The 12,858-nt window shown below is 43.5% G+C and overlaps 1 protein-coding gene across 1 annotated transcript in view; it reads right to left on the reverse strand.

The window, feature by feature from the left end:
- dchs2 (dachsous cadherin-related 2) overlaps positions 1-12,858 on the reverse strand; it is a 27,308-nt gene continuing 14,450 nt past the window's right edge. Inside the window, exons 11-20 of the mRNA XM_034583115.1 lie at positions 11,728-11,862; positions 9,917-10,126; positions 8,861-9,721; positions 8,661-8,774; positions 7,623-7,834; positions 7,373-7,524; positions 6,470-6,600; positions 6,078-6,364; positions 4,997-5,138; positions 1-3,537 (exon numbers count right to left, since the gene is read on the reverse strand). Of these exons, the coding sequence (XP_034439006.1) occupies positions 944-3,537; positions 4,997-5,138; positions 6,078-6,364; positions 6,470-6,600; positions 7,373-7,524; positions 7,623-7,834; positions 8,661-8,774; positions 8,861-9,721; positions 9,917-10,126; positions 11,728-11,862 (4,838 nt within the window). The 3' untranslated portion in view covers positions 1-943. The remainder of the gene's footprint in view (positions 3,538-4,996; positions 5,139-6,077; positions 6,365-6,469; positions 6,601-7,372; positions 7,525-7,622; positions 7,835-8,660; positions 8,775-8,860; positions 9,722-9,916; positions 10,127-11,727; positions 11,863-12,858) is intronic.

The following is a 12,858-nucleotide window of genomic DNA, read 5'->3' on the forward strand; positions in this document are numbered from 1 at the left end:
AAAAAAGGTTTCTTTATTAAAAATGTGATTGGAAATTTATTAAAATTACAAACTCATACATTTTCCTGGATATTGTACATAAAGTGCTGTTTATTGACGCAGTGTCTATAAACTACAGTTAACACACTTAAACACAACCATGAGGGACGGAGATCGTTTCTGTCAATGATGACGAGAAGTGAAACGATGAAAGAATGGAACGGGCAAATGAAAATGTGTCACTGGTCAACATGACAATTTAATCCAATGCCTTGAATTACTAATAGAAAACTGTAGTGGTGAAGAATCATTTATAAGTATTAGTTTTAGGTGATATCTGCGTAAGACTTCTTTTCTAGCTGGACAATAAAATACTGAAATTAAGAACCGTCCTAGATAGAAGGAATAAAATAAAATAAAAGTTCTGTTCATCATGGGATTTTATTGGCAGAATATAATATAAATGTGGCCAGATTTTAAAATGCAGTTTTTATTATTATTCCAGGAAGATAAACCACAGAACAATGCTTCCTTTCTTTGGTTATTAAAGTTAAATCCGTTTAGAAGCTGCAACCGACTGCAAAAACAAAGTGTTTCATTTTCTGCACATATAGACGTGTTTACAGTAAAACATTCAATAATGAATTGCTGACTTGAACATCTGCTCTTAGTCTAAACGCTGCTTTGTAAAATCTAATGCAAGGCTGTGTTCCAGATATTAGTTTTATTCCAGAAGCAAGTTATAAAATCAACCACAATCAGAGTTATTAAATGACTATATTACCTTCATATGAAAGTTCTGTCTGGTATCACCCCTTTAAGTCTAAACCCATGAAACCCACGGGTCTAAAACCATTGACAAACTGGGACAATTAAGGGAATAAGTCGTTTTACCCTGAACAAGACTTGAAGTCCCCAAAAATTACTAAGGAACACACCTTCAGATAGTGAATGGAGTTCCTGTCTACACCTGTATTTCTGCCTCCAATAGGCTTGCAGTGAGGGGCCCTGAATCAAGTCTGATCCCCCACACCCCAGTATCAGAGACAACTGGCGAGGCACTGGGGGTCCTCATGGTGAGAGATGACAGTGATGGAGAGAAAGTCGGTGTCATGGCTGAAGGTGTAAGTCCAGTGTTCCGGGCTAAGGGGGAATACGCATATCTGCGGCAAGAGGACCTCCTGCTCATGGTTGGCACACGGCCCAGCTTTCGTGGGGGTACAGTCCTGATGCCAGGCTGAGCCACCCCGGTTATTAAAGGTGGTGGGTACATGAGACAGCTGGATTCCGCTGCTAAGTCCTCTCGACCACCCTGAAGCTCCTCATCAGGGAGCATACTGATATCACTGAAGACGGACGCCAGTGTCTGGTAGTTTGGTTCCCAGTCCAGTAGGTAGTCCCAGGTGTAGCTGCCGTGCATCTGCTCCTCTAGGCCCAACAGTGAAGAGAAAGAATCTGCTAAGCCATTGGCTTCAGAGAGGGGAGCGTATCCTTTGGTCCCCATGTTCTCCTCCAAATCCCTCACCCTAAGTATTGCAGGCAGCAGCCCCTCACCTCCTCCCTCTTCTTTGAAGTGGTGGAGGCTTTCTGTGCTGGCTAATCCTGAGACAAAACTTTTATTAATTGATAAAATATGCTCTGGCCCTACTTCGATAGAGTGGCAGGAGATATTATCTCCAGGTAAGGCAGAGTCTGGGAACTTCATGCCTTTCACAGATTCATCTCTTTTACGACAGGGGTATTGATTAATCCATTTGATCTCCATGTCTTCAGCCGTCTCACCTTCTGCTGACCCACGACCGCTCGAGTCAGACTGATTGTATGGGCTTGATACGTCACTCTTAGTCACCACAATACTGGGCCGTTTAATCTCTTGAAGTGAGATTATACTTTGGCTGTTGGATCTGCTGAATGAGCCTGTACATTGGTTCAGGTTTGAGGCAATGGCCGCAGCCTTCTTGATCGCGGTTTCTTTAAGCTTGTACCGAAGAACCATGGCCACAAAAATGACAAGAACGAGGAGGAAAGTGATTAATGACACACTCAGACTGAGCATGTGTGCATCCAGGGGAACCCCGGTTAGTGCCTCTGCTGAGCTGGAGATGTTGACGAACACCAAGCAGGTGGTAGACTTGGAGCCCAGTCTGGGACTACTTGCAGATACAACCAGCTCCACCATGTCCTCACCGGCATGGCCTCTTCTGCGAAACACCGGACCTGACACAAAGATCGCACCAATTGTTTTGTTCATTGAGAAAAATGGTGAGGAATTCACCAGGGAGTACTGCACCATGCCATCCACCCCGCCATCGTGGTCCATCGCCATCACGAAACCCACTGTCTCTCCATGCTGGACATTTTCAGGCAGCAGGAAGTGGTACTGCTTCTGGGTGAAGACGGGACTGAACTCATCCACTCCGCTGACGGTCACCTGCACTCTCACCGTCGCTGCTTTGTCGCCTTTGTCCCTGGCCTCCACTATAAAGCAATACTCACTCTCGCGTTCAAAGTCAAAGGTCTGTCTGGTGAGAATGTTGCCCGTGAGGGGGTCAATGGCAAAGGCCTCCTTCCTGTCAGGGCTGCCGCTGCCATAGTCCATGAAGCAAGAAGATGTTATTGAGTAGGTGAGCTGGCCATAGTGCCCCTGGTCATTATCAATGGCAAGGACCGAACAGGCGTGGGTAAATGCTGGCAGGTTCTCCAACACTGAACAGTTAATGGTAGGGAACACGAAGTACGGAGTGTTGTCATTTTCATCCAGCACCGTGATGAAGACGACTGTAAAAGCAATGTTGTGTTCTTCAGATGAGTCACCACCGTCAGATGCTCTAATAGTGAGGGTGTATTTTGAGTCTTCCTCATAGTCAAGGGAGTGGTTGACAACCAAAAGGCCAGAATGAGGGTCAAGCTTGAGGTGACCTTTGCGGTTCCCAGAGATAATGTCATACCGCAACAGGCCGTTGGTTCCCAGGTCAAGATCTTGAGCACTGACCTGCACCAGTCTCGTACCGACTTGGCTGTTTTCGCTCACATGTGCATGGTACTCGATGTTTGAAAAGACAGGTGCATTGTCGTTGCAGTCCGTCACAGTCACCATAATAACGGCAGAGCTGTTCAGTGGAGGATGTCCTCGGTCAGACACACTGACGGTCAGTGCGTAGCTCTCGGTGGTCTCACGGTCTAAAGGGTTACACAGAACAAGTTTTCCCAAATTCTTCATCTGATTTTCAACATGAATCATTTTGACTTCCAGGCAGAATCGCTTCTCCTCATTTCCCCTGATGATGGTATAGTCCATGTGGGTATTCTCGGGGCTCCAGTCCTGGTCGTCTGCCGACAGCGTCAGAAGGGTGGTGTCTGTGTGGGTGTCCTCTGGGACAGTGAGGGTATAGATGTCCTGGTGAAACAGTGGTGCATGGTCGTTGGTATCCAGAATCAGTATGTCTATGGAGGTGACAGTGGAGCGGATGGGATCGCCTCCATCGCTTGCCTCGACCAGAAGGTGGATCAGGTTGCTGTGAGTTATGGCCTTTAGGGGCTTGTTGGTGAAAACCGAACCTGGAAGACATAAATGTGTTCAAGGGTAAATGTCTTTAGTTCATTTTGATCATTTTTTACATGAGAAATGGATCCAATGACTGCATAATGTTGTTATTAGTGAAGAACCGATTGACTTTTTGTTCTTGTTGTGCAGTGTGGGCCATGTGTGAGAATGGTTATTTGGACAATCACTGTTTGGGGTTTGGCAAAAACATAGTTACCACTTAGAGCATTTAACAGCGTAGCTTGTTCTCATAGGGGTTGGTGGAATAACCCAGAAACACAGACACTAAATGAATGCTTGATGCTAATGCTCTGTGAAAATACAAGTTTGCCTTAATAACTTTGTAACGTGATACCTCAATGATCAATTACTAAAATATAAAACGCCTTTAACCGGATATTAGTTTCTGCTTCCGTGGGAAAAGAGACTTTAGGAAAGAACGATGTAAACGTCTCAAACTCATTGGAATGTATGTTTCAACAAATATACCGATTTTTTTTCCTCTCCAGAATAACGACTTTAAAACACATCTGCTTTTATGAAGAAATATTAATAATTAAATCAAAATTGCAGCTTTCATTTGACGCAACAACGCAACATCATTTCCTGAGTACAATCAAATGAATTCCATGTGCAGACTCAAAGAGAAAAATTCCTTCTTGAATGAATATGAAGTGTTTGTCCATCCAATTTATTTTTCCACTTCATTATTGCCACTTGAACTTTTCTCCAGGACGACTTTATTCACTCTGAGGCTTTGTTCTAAAGCAGCAGCAACGTTTGTTATTTGTGAAACATGGAAAAACATGAAAGTTTCTGCATTTCTGGATAATACGAAGAGAGCCTCGATCAACATGGATACAGATTTCATTGTCCATTTGTGTTCCTCACCGCAAAACAGTACATTTCTCACATAGTAAACCTTGAGGCTCAAACGTGGTAGAGGTCCAGAAATCTCTCATGAGTGCAAAAGACTGGCCGGTGCTGAGGATTGCTTGTCTGGGTTCAGCTCTGTAGGACTTGTCTTCTGTCTTTGCTTTGGGGATTTTTTTCAAAGCCAGATAATAGGACAGGCATGACTCATTTAAAGCACTTTATCCTAGATTTAATAAATATAAACAATGGAGACATACACTGCTACCGGCGGAGGGAGAACTCCCGGTTACCTCAGATACTGTACTGTGTATGCAGAGCTGCTCATAACAAGGAGAAGACTTTCTCTGTGCCCATTTGTTTGCCCAGGACACTTTAACTTTGCTAAAGAAATGGTTTTAATAGAGAGAATACGACAGATGAATATGAAAATCAGACCAGCAGACAGTCCTGAGTCAGGAAACTTGTAAAGATTGAAGTAATATCTCTGACAGAAGAACTTTCCTATATATGTTTTCCATCTACTTTCTATTTGCTATCAGTGGAATTCACATCAGAGCTTATGGAGGATTTATCTTCCGGCAGCTTAGACATTCTTACCATTGTTTGGCTGGATGTAGAAGCCCTGCAAAGGAGAGGAAAGCAGTCGGTAGGTGATCTCGCCGTTGAGTCCAGAGTCTCTGTCAGTGGCCGACACCGACGCAACTAACGTGTCTGTGGAGACCAACTCCGACAGCTCCACCTTGAAGACAGAAAGAAGAGTTTGGTCACATCTGCAGCTGAATCCTGATAAATGTCAGTGTCCTAAGGGTTTGTAATTGTAATGAATACTTTCTCAATGGTAAATGATCTATTAATGTTTTATAAATTCAAATTTTGACAACTTTTGGGTTGCTGGTTTTAAGAAAATCTTTTTGTCTGATATATAACATCCTCCAGTTTAACTTGTCTTGTCTTAAATCTGAATTTATCATGAAGACTAATGGACTGTTGCTCACTTATCCTCAGAAAAAGAACTGCAAATTATCCATTAATCAATTAATTCATTAACTTATTAACAGATTGCTTGTCATGAGGAGGTTTTTATAATGTCTTCAGCGCCTCTGGAGTTTTCCAGAGTCTGAGAAAATAATCGTGATGATGTCATCTGGATAATCTTGGGTTGTGGGGTTTGGAAAAAAAAAACTAAAACTGTGGCATTTAAGAGGCAAAACAATTTGTTCCATAACAGCAACTGAGATTGACCCAAACTATCTCATAAGGTATCTCAGCCTCTGCTGCTTGTTTTTCACCGTACTCTTCCCAAATGATCTCTAGTGAGTTCACCAATTTAACAGAGAGACAACATACCTCTGTAATAAATATGTCACTTTCTAATAAACATCAATAAAGGGTCACAGCTTTCGCCATCTAATAAACCATCAAAGTTCTTGAAACGGTTAAAAAGTGCAGAAAGATAATTTACATTCACCTTTCATGGATGGACACCCTTATTAAGAAACTTAATATAGCATTAACAAGTAATTCATTTAACACATGAAACCAGAATACATCATCCCTTGTTAGAAAGTTGCTTCTCGTGTCATTTTATCATATGATATCATTTTATTTGTGGCTTGGAGCCTCCGACCAGTCGGTGTCTAAGTCCTTTACTCTTTACTGATGAATAAACCCTCCGTACCTGGTAGGAGACCTGGGTGAAGACTGGAGCATTGTCATTGACGTCAAGCACTTGAACTGTGACCTCCCCTGTGGTCTGGTGGATGGTGTCGGATGCCCAAACCGTCAGCGTGTACTCTGTCCGTTCCTCATGGTCCAGCGCTCGAGTCAGAGTGATCACGCCCGTGTACCGGTCGATTGCAAAGGGACTGCTGGTGCTAAGGTTGTCTGTGAAGCTGTAGGTGATAGTCGAGCTCAGGTCCACGTCGTTCGCCGTCACCTGGGTGACCATGTAACCTGCCGGCAGATCTAGAAACGAACAGAAAATGTCAATAGAGGAGCAGGAGCATCATAAATAATGAATATGTATTATTAAAACCATTGAGGGTGAAGGGCTGTGAGGTTTGGTCTTACTCTCTGCTATAAGCACAGGCTCCATGGGGGGAATGGCCGGGCTGTTGTCGTTGACGTCCACCACTTGGACCCTGATGGTGGTGGTGCTGCTGAGTGGAGGGTTCCCCCTGTCTGCTGCCTGCAGAACCAGCCTGCAAGATAAAGGGAGCAAACAACTGATTGCACTGATAGTGTATTGATTTATAAAACCAAATTTATACCCAGCCATATTATTTATTATACCAATTACAGTACTTTTCTTTCTTTAAATATTTTAACTACATTCTGAAACCACTGATTCAAATTGTATTTCCTCTAAATACTGAATATGTATTAAAAAGCCAGAATGACGCAGGAGAACATTTGATAAGTTTGGTTTTACCTTCTCAGAAAATGGGACAGTCTGAGTGTGCACAGTCATTATGAAACTGAAATTTAGGATTTGCAAGATCAGAAAAGATATATTTGCATATTTAGACATATTAACATATTTAGTCCAAATAACTATACATAATAGTTGCTTGTGAGAGCTTTATAATACTTCAATATTTTTCTGATTCTTAAAACATTATGCTGCCACGATTCGTGATCTTCTTATAAGTAGGATTCACACACTGCGCCCCCTAATATAAACTAAACAAAATAAAACCTTTTTAATCAATCACTAACTACAGCTCCCATGTTTTTATTTGGCTTTAAATAATCAGAGGTTTAAATTTAGAAGTATAGACATTTTTAAAAATCTAACCCCAGTAGCCTGTTTCAACTCATTTGACCGACCAACTAAAGAAAACAGGCGATGGCTGGGGTGCTGACTCTGCTTAGTAAATAAAACCTTTACTAAACTGATAGAACTCGATCTTTTAATGTCACACATGCTTTAAAAGATCACCTCATACTGATTAATGTGTGATTTCAGCGTACTTGTATGACGGAGTGATCTCGCGGTCCAGTACAACATTGGTAGCAAGGATCCCTCGCACAGAGTCCAAGATGAAGGCGTCGTTGTGGTTACCGGACACGATGGAGTATTCAATCTGCCCGTTCACTCCACTGTCAGCATCAGAGGCAAACACCTGTCCAATATGAATATAGTGTGAATGGGACCGAATATCAAATCAGAGCAATATGCTGGATGTTTCTGATGAGGGGGGCTTTTATACTGAGGTTATACCTGCATGATGTAGGTGTTGTGCACTTGCCCCTCCCACACAGCGGTCCTGTAGCTGCTGTGTTCAAACAGAGGGGCGTTGTCGTTGATGTCCAGCAGGGTGACGGAGACCCTGCAGTGAGCCATCTGCAGCCCGTTGTCCGCCAGCACCACCAGCTGGATCTCAGGGCTCGCCTCGAAGTCCAGAGAGTTGTCTTTCTGCAGCCGGATCTCCCCTGCACCAGGGGGAGGGCGAGAGGGAAACCCCAGAGAACAACAGAGTGGGTCAGGGCCAAGTGGGAAGTTTATTTTTGAAATACAGCACATTGTTATGACTCGGTCAAGCAGGTTATGATTTGATTAGCGTTTGTTCAGAAACTGCTGAACCGATTTACACAAGACTTTATGGAAGGATGCAGTAGAACCAAGTCGGGGAAGAACCTGGAGTAGATCTAGATCAGAGCTAGTTTATGAATGTTTAGGGGACTGATATTTTTGAGCTTGTGCAAATCTTTTTCATAAGGGGACCATTGGGGGCCATTCTAGTTTCATTTTAATATAATCCAAATTACATCATTAATAATTAAATACATCCCGTAACTTTTCATCCACAAAAATGTGTTGACGGAAGGTTGAAGATTTTGTGATAACCCTAAAATTCAGCCCCGTGTTGGTAGAACAGTTTGTATTAAAATGTCTGTGTCCACTAAAACAAGCGTCCAAAAAAGGTTTTAGCCTGAAAATAATAAAATCAGGAAGGCACCATTCATAATACTTTAGGAAATACTTGTACACAAACAACCAGATAAGTTAAAAGGACATTTTTGCAGAGAGAGATGGAAAATAAGACACTGAAATGTTTTTGTTGGTTCGACATAAACAATGACTTAAAATCAAGTTATTCTCTGGAAAACGTTTGAGGAAAATAATGAGTTAATGAGAGTTTCCATATATTAGCATAACTTGAATAGTAAAAGCAGGACATTCCTGCAAAAACACAAGAAGAATGCAATCTACTAATCATGCTGCAAACTAAGGACAAACATTTCCCATGTTTCTTACCTGTGTGACGGTTAATGGAGAAAACGTGATTCTCGTTGCCACTGAATATGGTGTAGGTGATCCTTTGTCTGCTGTTGGTTTGGTCGCTGGCCTCCACTTTGGCAATCCAGGTGCCTTGATGAAGAGAGAGTGGAGAAGTTGATGAGGTTTTTAATGGTATCGAGTGGAAACAGAAAGAATAAAGGTGGTTAAAAACCTACCGGCTCTACTGTTCTCCTTGGCAGTGCTGTTGTACACCTTGTTGGTGAACTGCAGTCCTTCATGTTCTCCCTTCAGGTGGATGAAAACCAAGCAGGTGGAGGTCAGGGCGGGTCGTCCTCGGTCGGAAACCTCAACCTGCAGCTTCCTCCCCGAGAAACCTGCTCTCACTCGTCTCCGCAGCGAAATCTCTCCCGACTCAGCGTTGATGTCGAACAGGTTTTCTTCATCAGACAACATGAAGTGTATCGTCCCGTTCTCACCCTGGTCTTCGTCTCTTGCCGTAACCGTGGTAACTATCTGGTTTGGGAGAGTCCTCATGGAGACCCAGGCATTGATGGGATTCTGGTCACACACCGGCATGTTGTCGTTCACGTCCTCCACCTGAATGGTCACAGACGCCATGGAGCTCAGAGGCCCCTGAGTGCAGCCGTCCGTGGCCACGGCTCTGAGGGTGTACTGAGCCCTGCTCTCTCGGTCCAGAGCCCTGGTGGTGCGGATCACTCCTGTGGAGGCGTCCACAGAGAACGCCCCCTGGCTGCTGTCCTCTGTCAGAGAGTACGTGATGTCCCCGTTGGACCCCTCGTCAGGGTCGAAGGCGCCGACTCGCAGGACCTCAGCTCCGACCGGTAGGCCCTCGCTGACGGAGGCGTGGTAACTCTTGCTCCTGAACGAGGGGATGTTGTCGTTCTGGTCCAGCAGCAACAGCTGGAGTTGGGTGGAGGAGCTGAGAGGGGTGGGGCCATAGTCCCGGGCCTGTATGTTGAGGGTGTAGTTCTGCTTTTCCTCACGGTCCAGGAGCTGCGTGGTGCTGACAACGCCTGTGTGACTGTTGATGGTGAAGCGACCTCTGTAGTCGTCACCTAAACAGAATCACAGACAGAGTGATATTGAAACAGTTGAGAGAAATTAAAGGATAAATCTGGTTTATCACAGCTAAAATAAGTTTGTTTCTTTCCCCTTTGACAATGCTTATGAACATCATGTCATTATTGGTAGAAATGACGCCCAAAAATGACAAAATTACAACTCAAAGAACAATAACCTGTGTTCCTTACCTTGTATGGAGTAGTGTATCGTTCCATTTTCACCGTTGTCGGGATCAGAGGCCTGAGCAGTGTGGACGATCCCAGGGGGCAGGTTCTCTGGCAGGCTGATCTGGAAGGACGAGTGCATGAACTCTGGAGGGTTGTCGTTGTCGTCCAGCACGGAGCACAGCACCGTGGCCGTGCCCGTCAGAGGCCGCGTGCTGCTGTCGCGAGCTTGAACTGAGGAGAAGAATTCACACGTACACTCAGTGTCGTCCAGCATAACACAGCAGAGAACTATTGGGGTTATTTTGATTGTCATGGGAAATCGGTTTTCTATTCTATTTGTTCTGCTGTAAGGTCACCGTGACCTTTGACCTCTGAACTCCCTTAGTCCAAGTGCACTTTGGTGCTTTGTTAACCATATTCACCATCTTAGTTTAGCACGTTAGCAACGTTCAGAAATATATAAATATATTCACTGGTAATAAACTGTATGTAATAAAACCAAGAGTAATACTTAAATATATAGTTATGTTCAGTGGTCTCGAAACCACTCCGCATTATTATAGTCAGATTAGACTTTTCATAGCTGTAAAGATTTAAATGAAGAAAAAAACTGTCAACATGAAGTATCCTGCGACAGCTTTAATACTGAAAAGAACTCTGCGTTTTATTTCTTTCAAAATTCATCTGCCGCCAGAGAAAATTGTCCCCACATATTTCTGTTTCTCAATAAGCCCTGTGTGATTCTGGCACAACTTTACATTGTCCAGTCTTTTCCTGTTATTTCATCTTCTTATTAAATTGAATTGATCGTCACACTGCGGACTGTAAAAACATTATGATAAAACATCTGAAAGCAGTTCATCACTAAACACTGCTGAGTGGCCTGAATGTAATTACTGTGAATGTCCACGAGAGAGTGAAAGCAAACACTCGGTGCAGTCGGTGCAGTCGGTGGAGGTTAGATACACTGAGCAGCAGCCGGCTGAAACTCGACTGTTTCCAGAGCGTAAATCAATCTGCTGAGGAGCAGGAGGCAGATATTAGTTTGGCTGTGAAGCGCAACAAGAGAATCAGAAACACAGCAGGTCTGTTTGATGGAGACGGAAGACGACAACTTTGCTTCATTTTAGCTGCTTTTTCATTTTAGATTCAATGTTTTTATTGGTTAGAACTGTCGCCTCAGAGCCAGAAGGTTCTGGGTTCGAACCTGATGTACGACCAGGGCCTTTCTGTGTGGAGTCCCCCCCCCCCCGTGTCTGTACTCCGGCTTCCTCCCACAGTCCAGACACGTGCAGGTGACGTTAATCTGAGACTCTAACTCGCCTGTTGGTTTGAATTGTGATGTTTGAGTGGTTGTTAGTTTCTACGTGTCGACCCTGTGATACGCTGATGAGCTGTGCAGGGTGTATCCTGCCTCAAACCCAACCTACGTCCACACGTGCGTCATTTTGGTTTGCAAAGACCGAATGATATTGTTTTTAGCAAGTCTGACTGCACAGACTATGTCAATGAGTGTGTGTGTGAGAAGAAGAATTATGAATTAGGAGGACGTGAGCGAATCAATCTGCGTACGTGCTTGAAATAAGATTTTACCCCTTCAATAAATAAAAATAAATAAATCAATATGCGGCCGTAAATGTTGATATTGTGGTGGGGGCCACGAATAAATCAAAAATATGGGAAACACATGAGAAGAGAGAAAATATTTTAGTATTTTGGGTTCATTGTGAAATTGTAGTGAGAAAGAGGGACGTCAGGTCGGTCCTTCAATGTGATCTAAATTAATTGTGAGTGTGTTTGAAGAACAGCGTGTGTTTGTTCATGTGTCTCACCCCTGAGAGTGTAGTGCTGCTGCTGCTCCCTGTCCAGGTAGGAGGTGGTGGTGATGAGGCCGGTGTAAGGGTTGATGCCGAAGAGCTCGTAGCCGGGACCCGGCAACAGACTGTACCACACCACGGCGTTCTCCTCTGAGGGACGGACACAGAAGCTCGAATTAAAACTCGTAACAAAACAAAAAACTGAACGTAAAGAACACAAGGAGAAGTGGTAAAACTTAACAGAAACTTAAGGCACCATTATGATATGTGACTGTCATCTATATATCTTATATGATAAAACAACCAAGGTCATAGGCCAGTGCTCCCATACACTCCTCTTCTATAACAGTGCCAAATAAACAGAAAATAGATATGACAGTAGCTTTTAAAGCAGAACAGCTGTTTGCATTACGTTGTAAATGTGTAATAAAGTGTATGAGATGTTTTCTGCATAAATTTGAGCTAATTCCAGAAATCCTTTATAATAAAACCTTAATAAATTATACACGACACAATATACGACGTGCACGAGGAGGGATTCTACACGAGGGGTTTCCTGAACCAAAACAAGTTTCACATGATGTTTGCATGTTTTTAATCAGAACTAATAAAGAGTGTTTTTCTTTTCTTTACATTAGCTTCAGTCAAGAGGTTCAGCTTAGCACCTCATCAGCCGGGTTCATGTTTCTGACCCCCCCCCCCCCCCCTTTGACCAAAACCTTATCTGATGGTCAAATTGAAAACAGAACCACGAGGTAGAAATCCCACACCGTAATGTGTCACCTTTAGAAGCTGACAGAGCTGACCTGTATCTGAGCCCTGCTGCTCTCATGCTTCTCTAACGCTCCTCTGCTTGAAGCCACACATCCACCAATGGAAAGAAAAAGTTACCATGGAGGTGAAGTTGAGTTTAGTTTAGTTTAGCTGCTGCTGCACAACAATATGAGTGTCTTTAAGTGGAGAATGAACAGATACGGTATTCATGGATATGAGACCATTTGAAAGCTCGTAGTCTTTAGTTCAGAAAAAAGGAAGAAAGACTTTCTACACAACAAGTGTTGAGTCCCAATGAAACCTGTAAGTGTCTTGTTGGATAAATGTTTTGTGCGTTGGTTTGTTTGTCGGCTGGATTTGGCAAAAACTGCT

Source organism: Hippoglossus hippoglossus, chromosome 1, assembly GCF_009819705.1.
Source record: "Hippoglossus hippoglossus isolate fHipHip1 chromosome 1, fHipHip1.pri, whole genome shotgun sequence".
Taxonomy (NCBI): domain Eukaryota; kingdom Metazoa; phylum Chordata; class Actinopteri; order Pleuronectiformes; family Pleuronectidae; genus Hippoglossus; species Hippoglossus hippoglossus.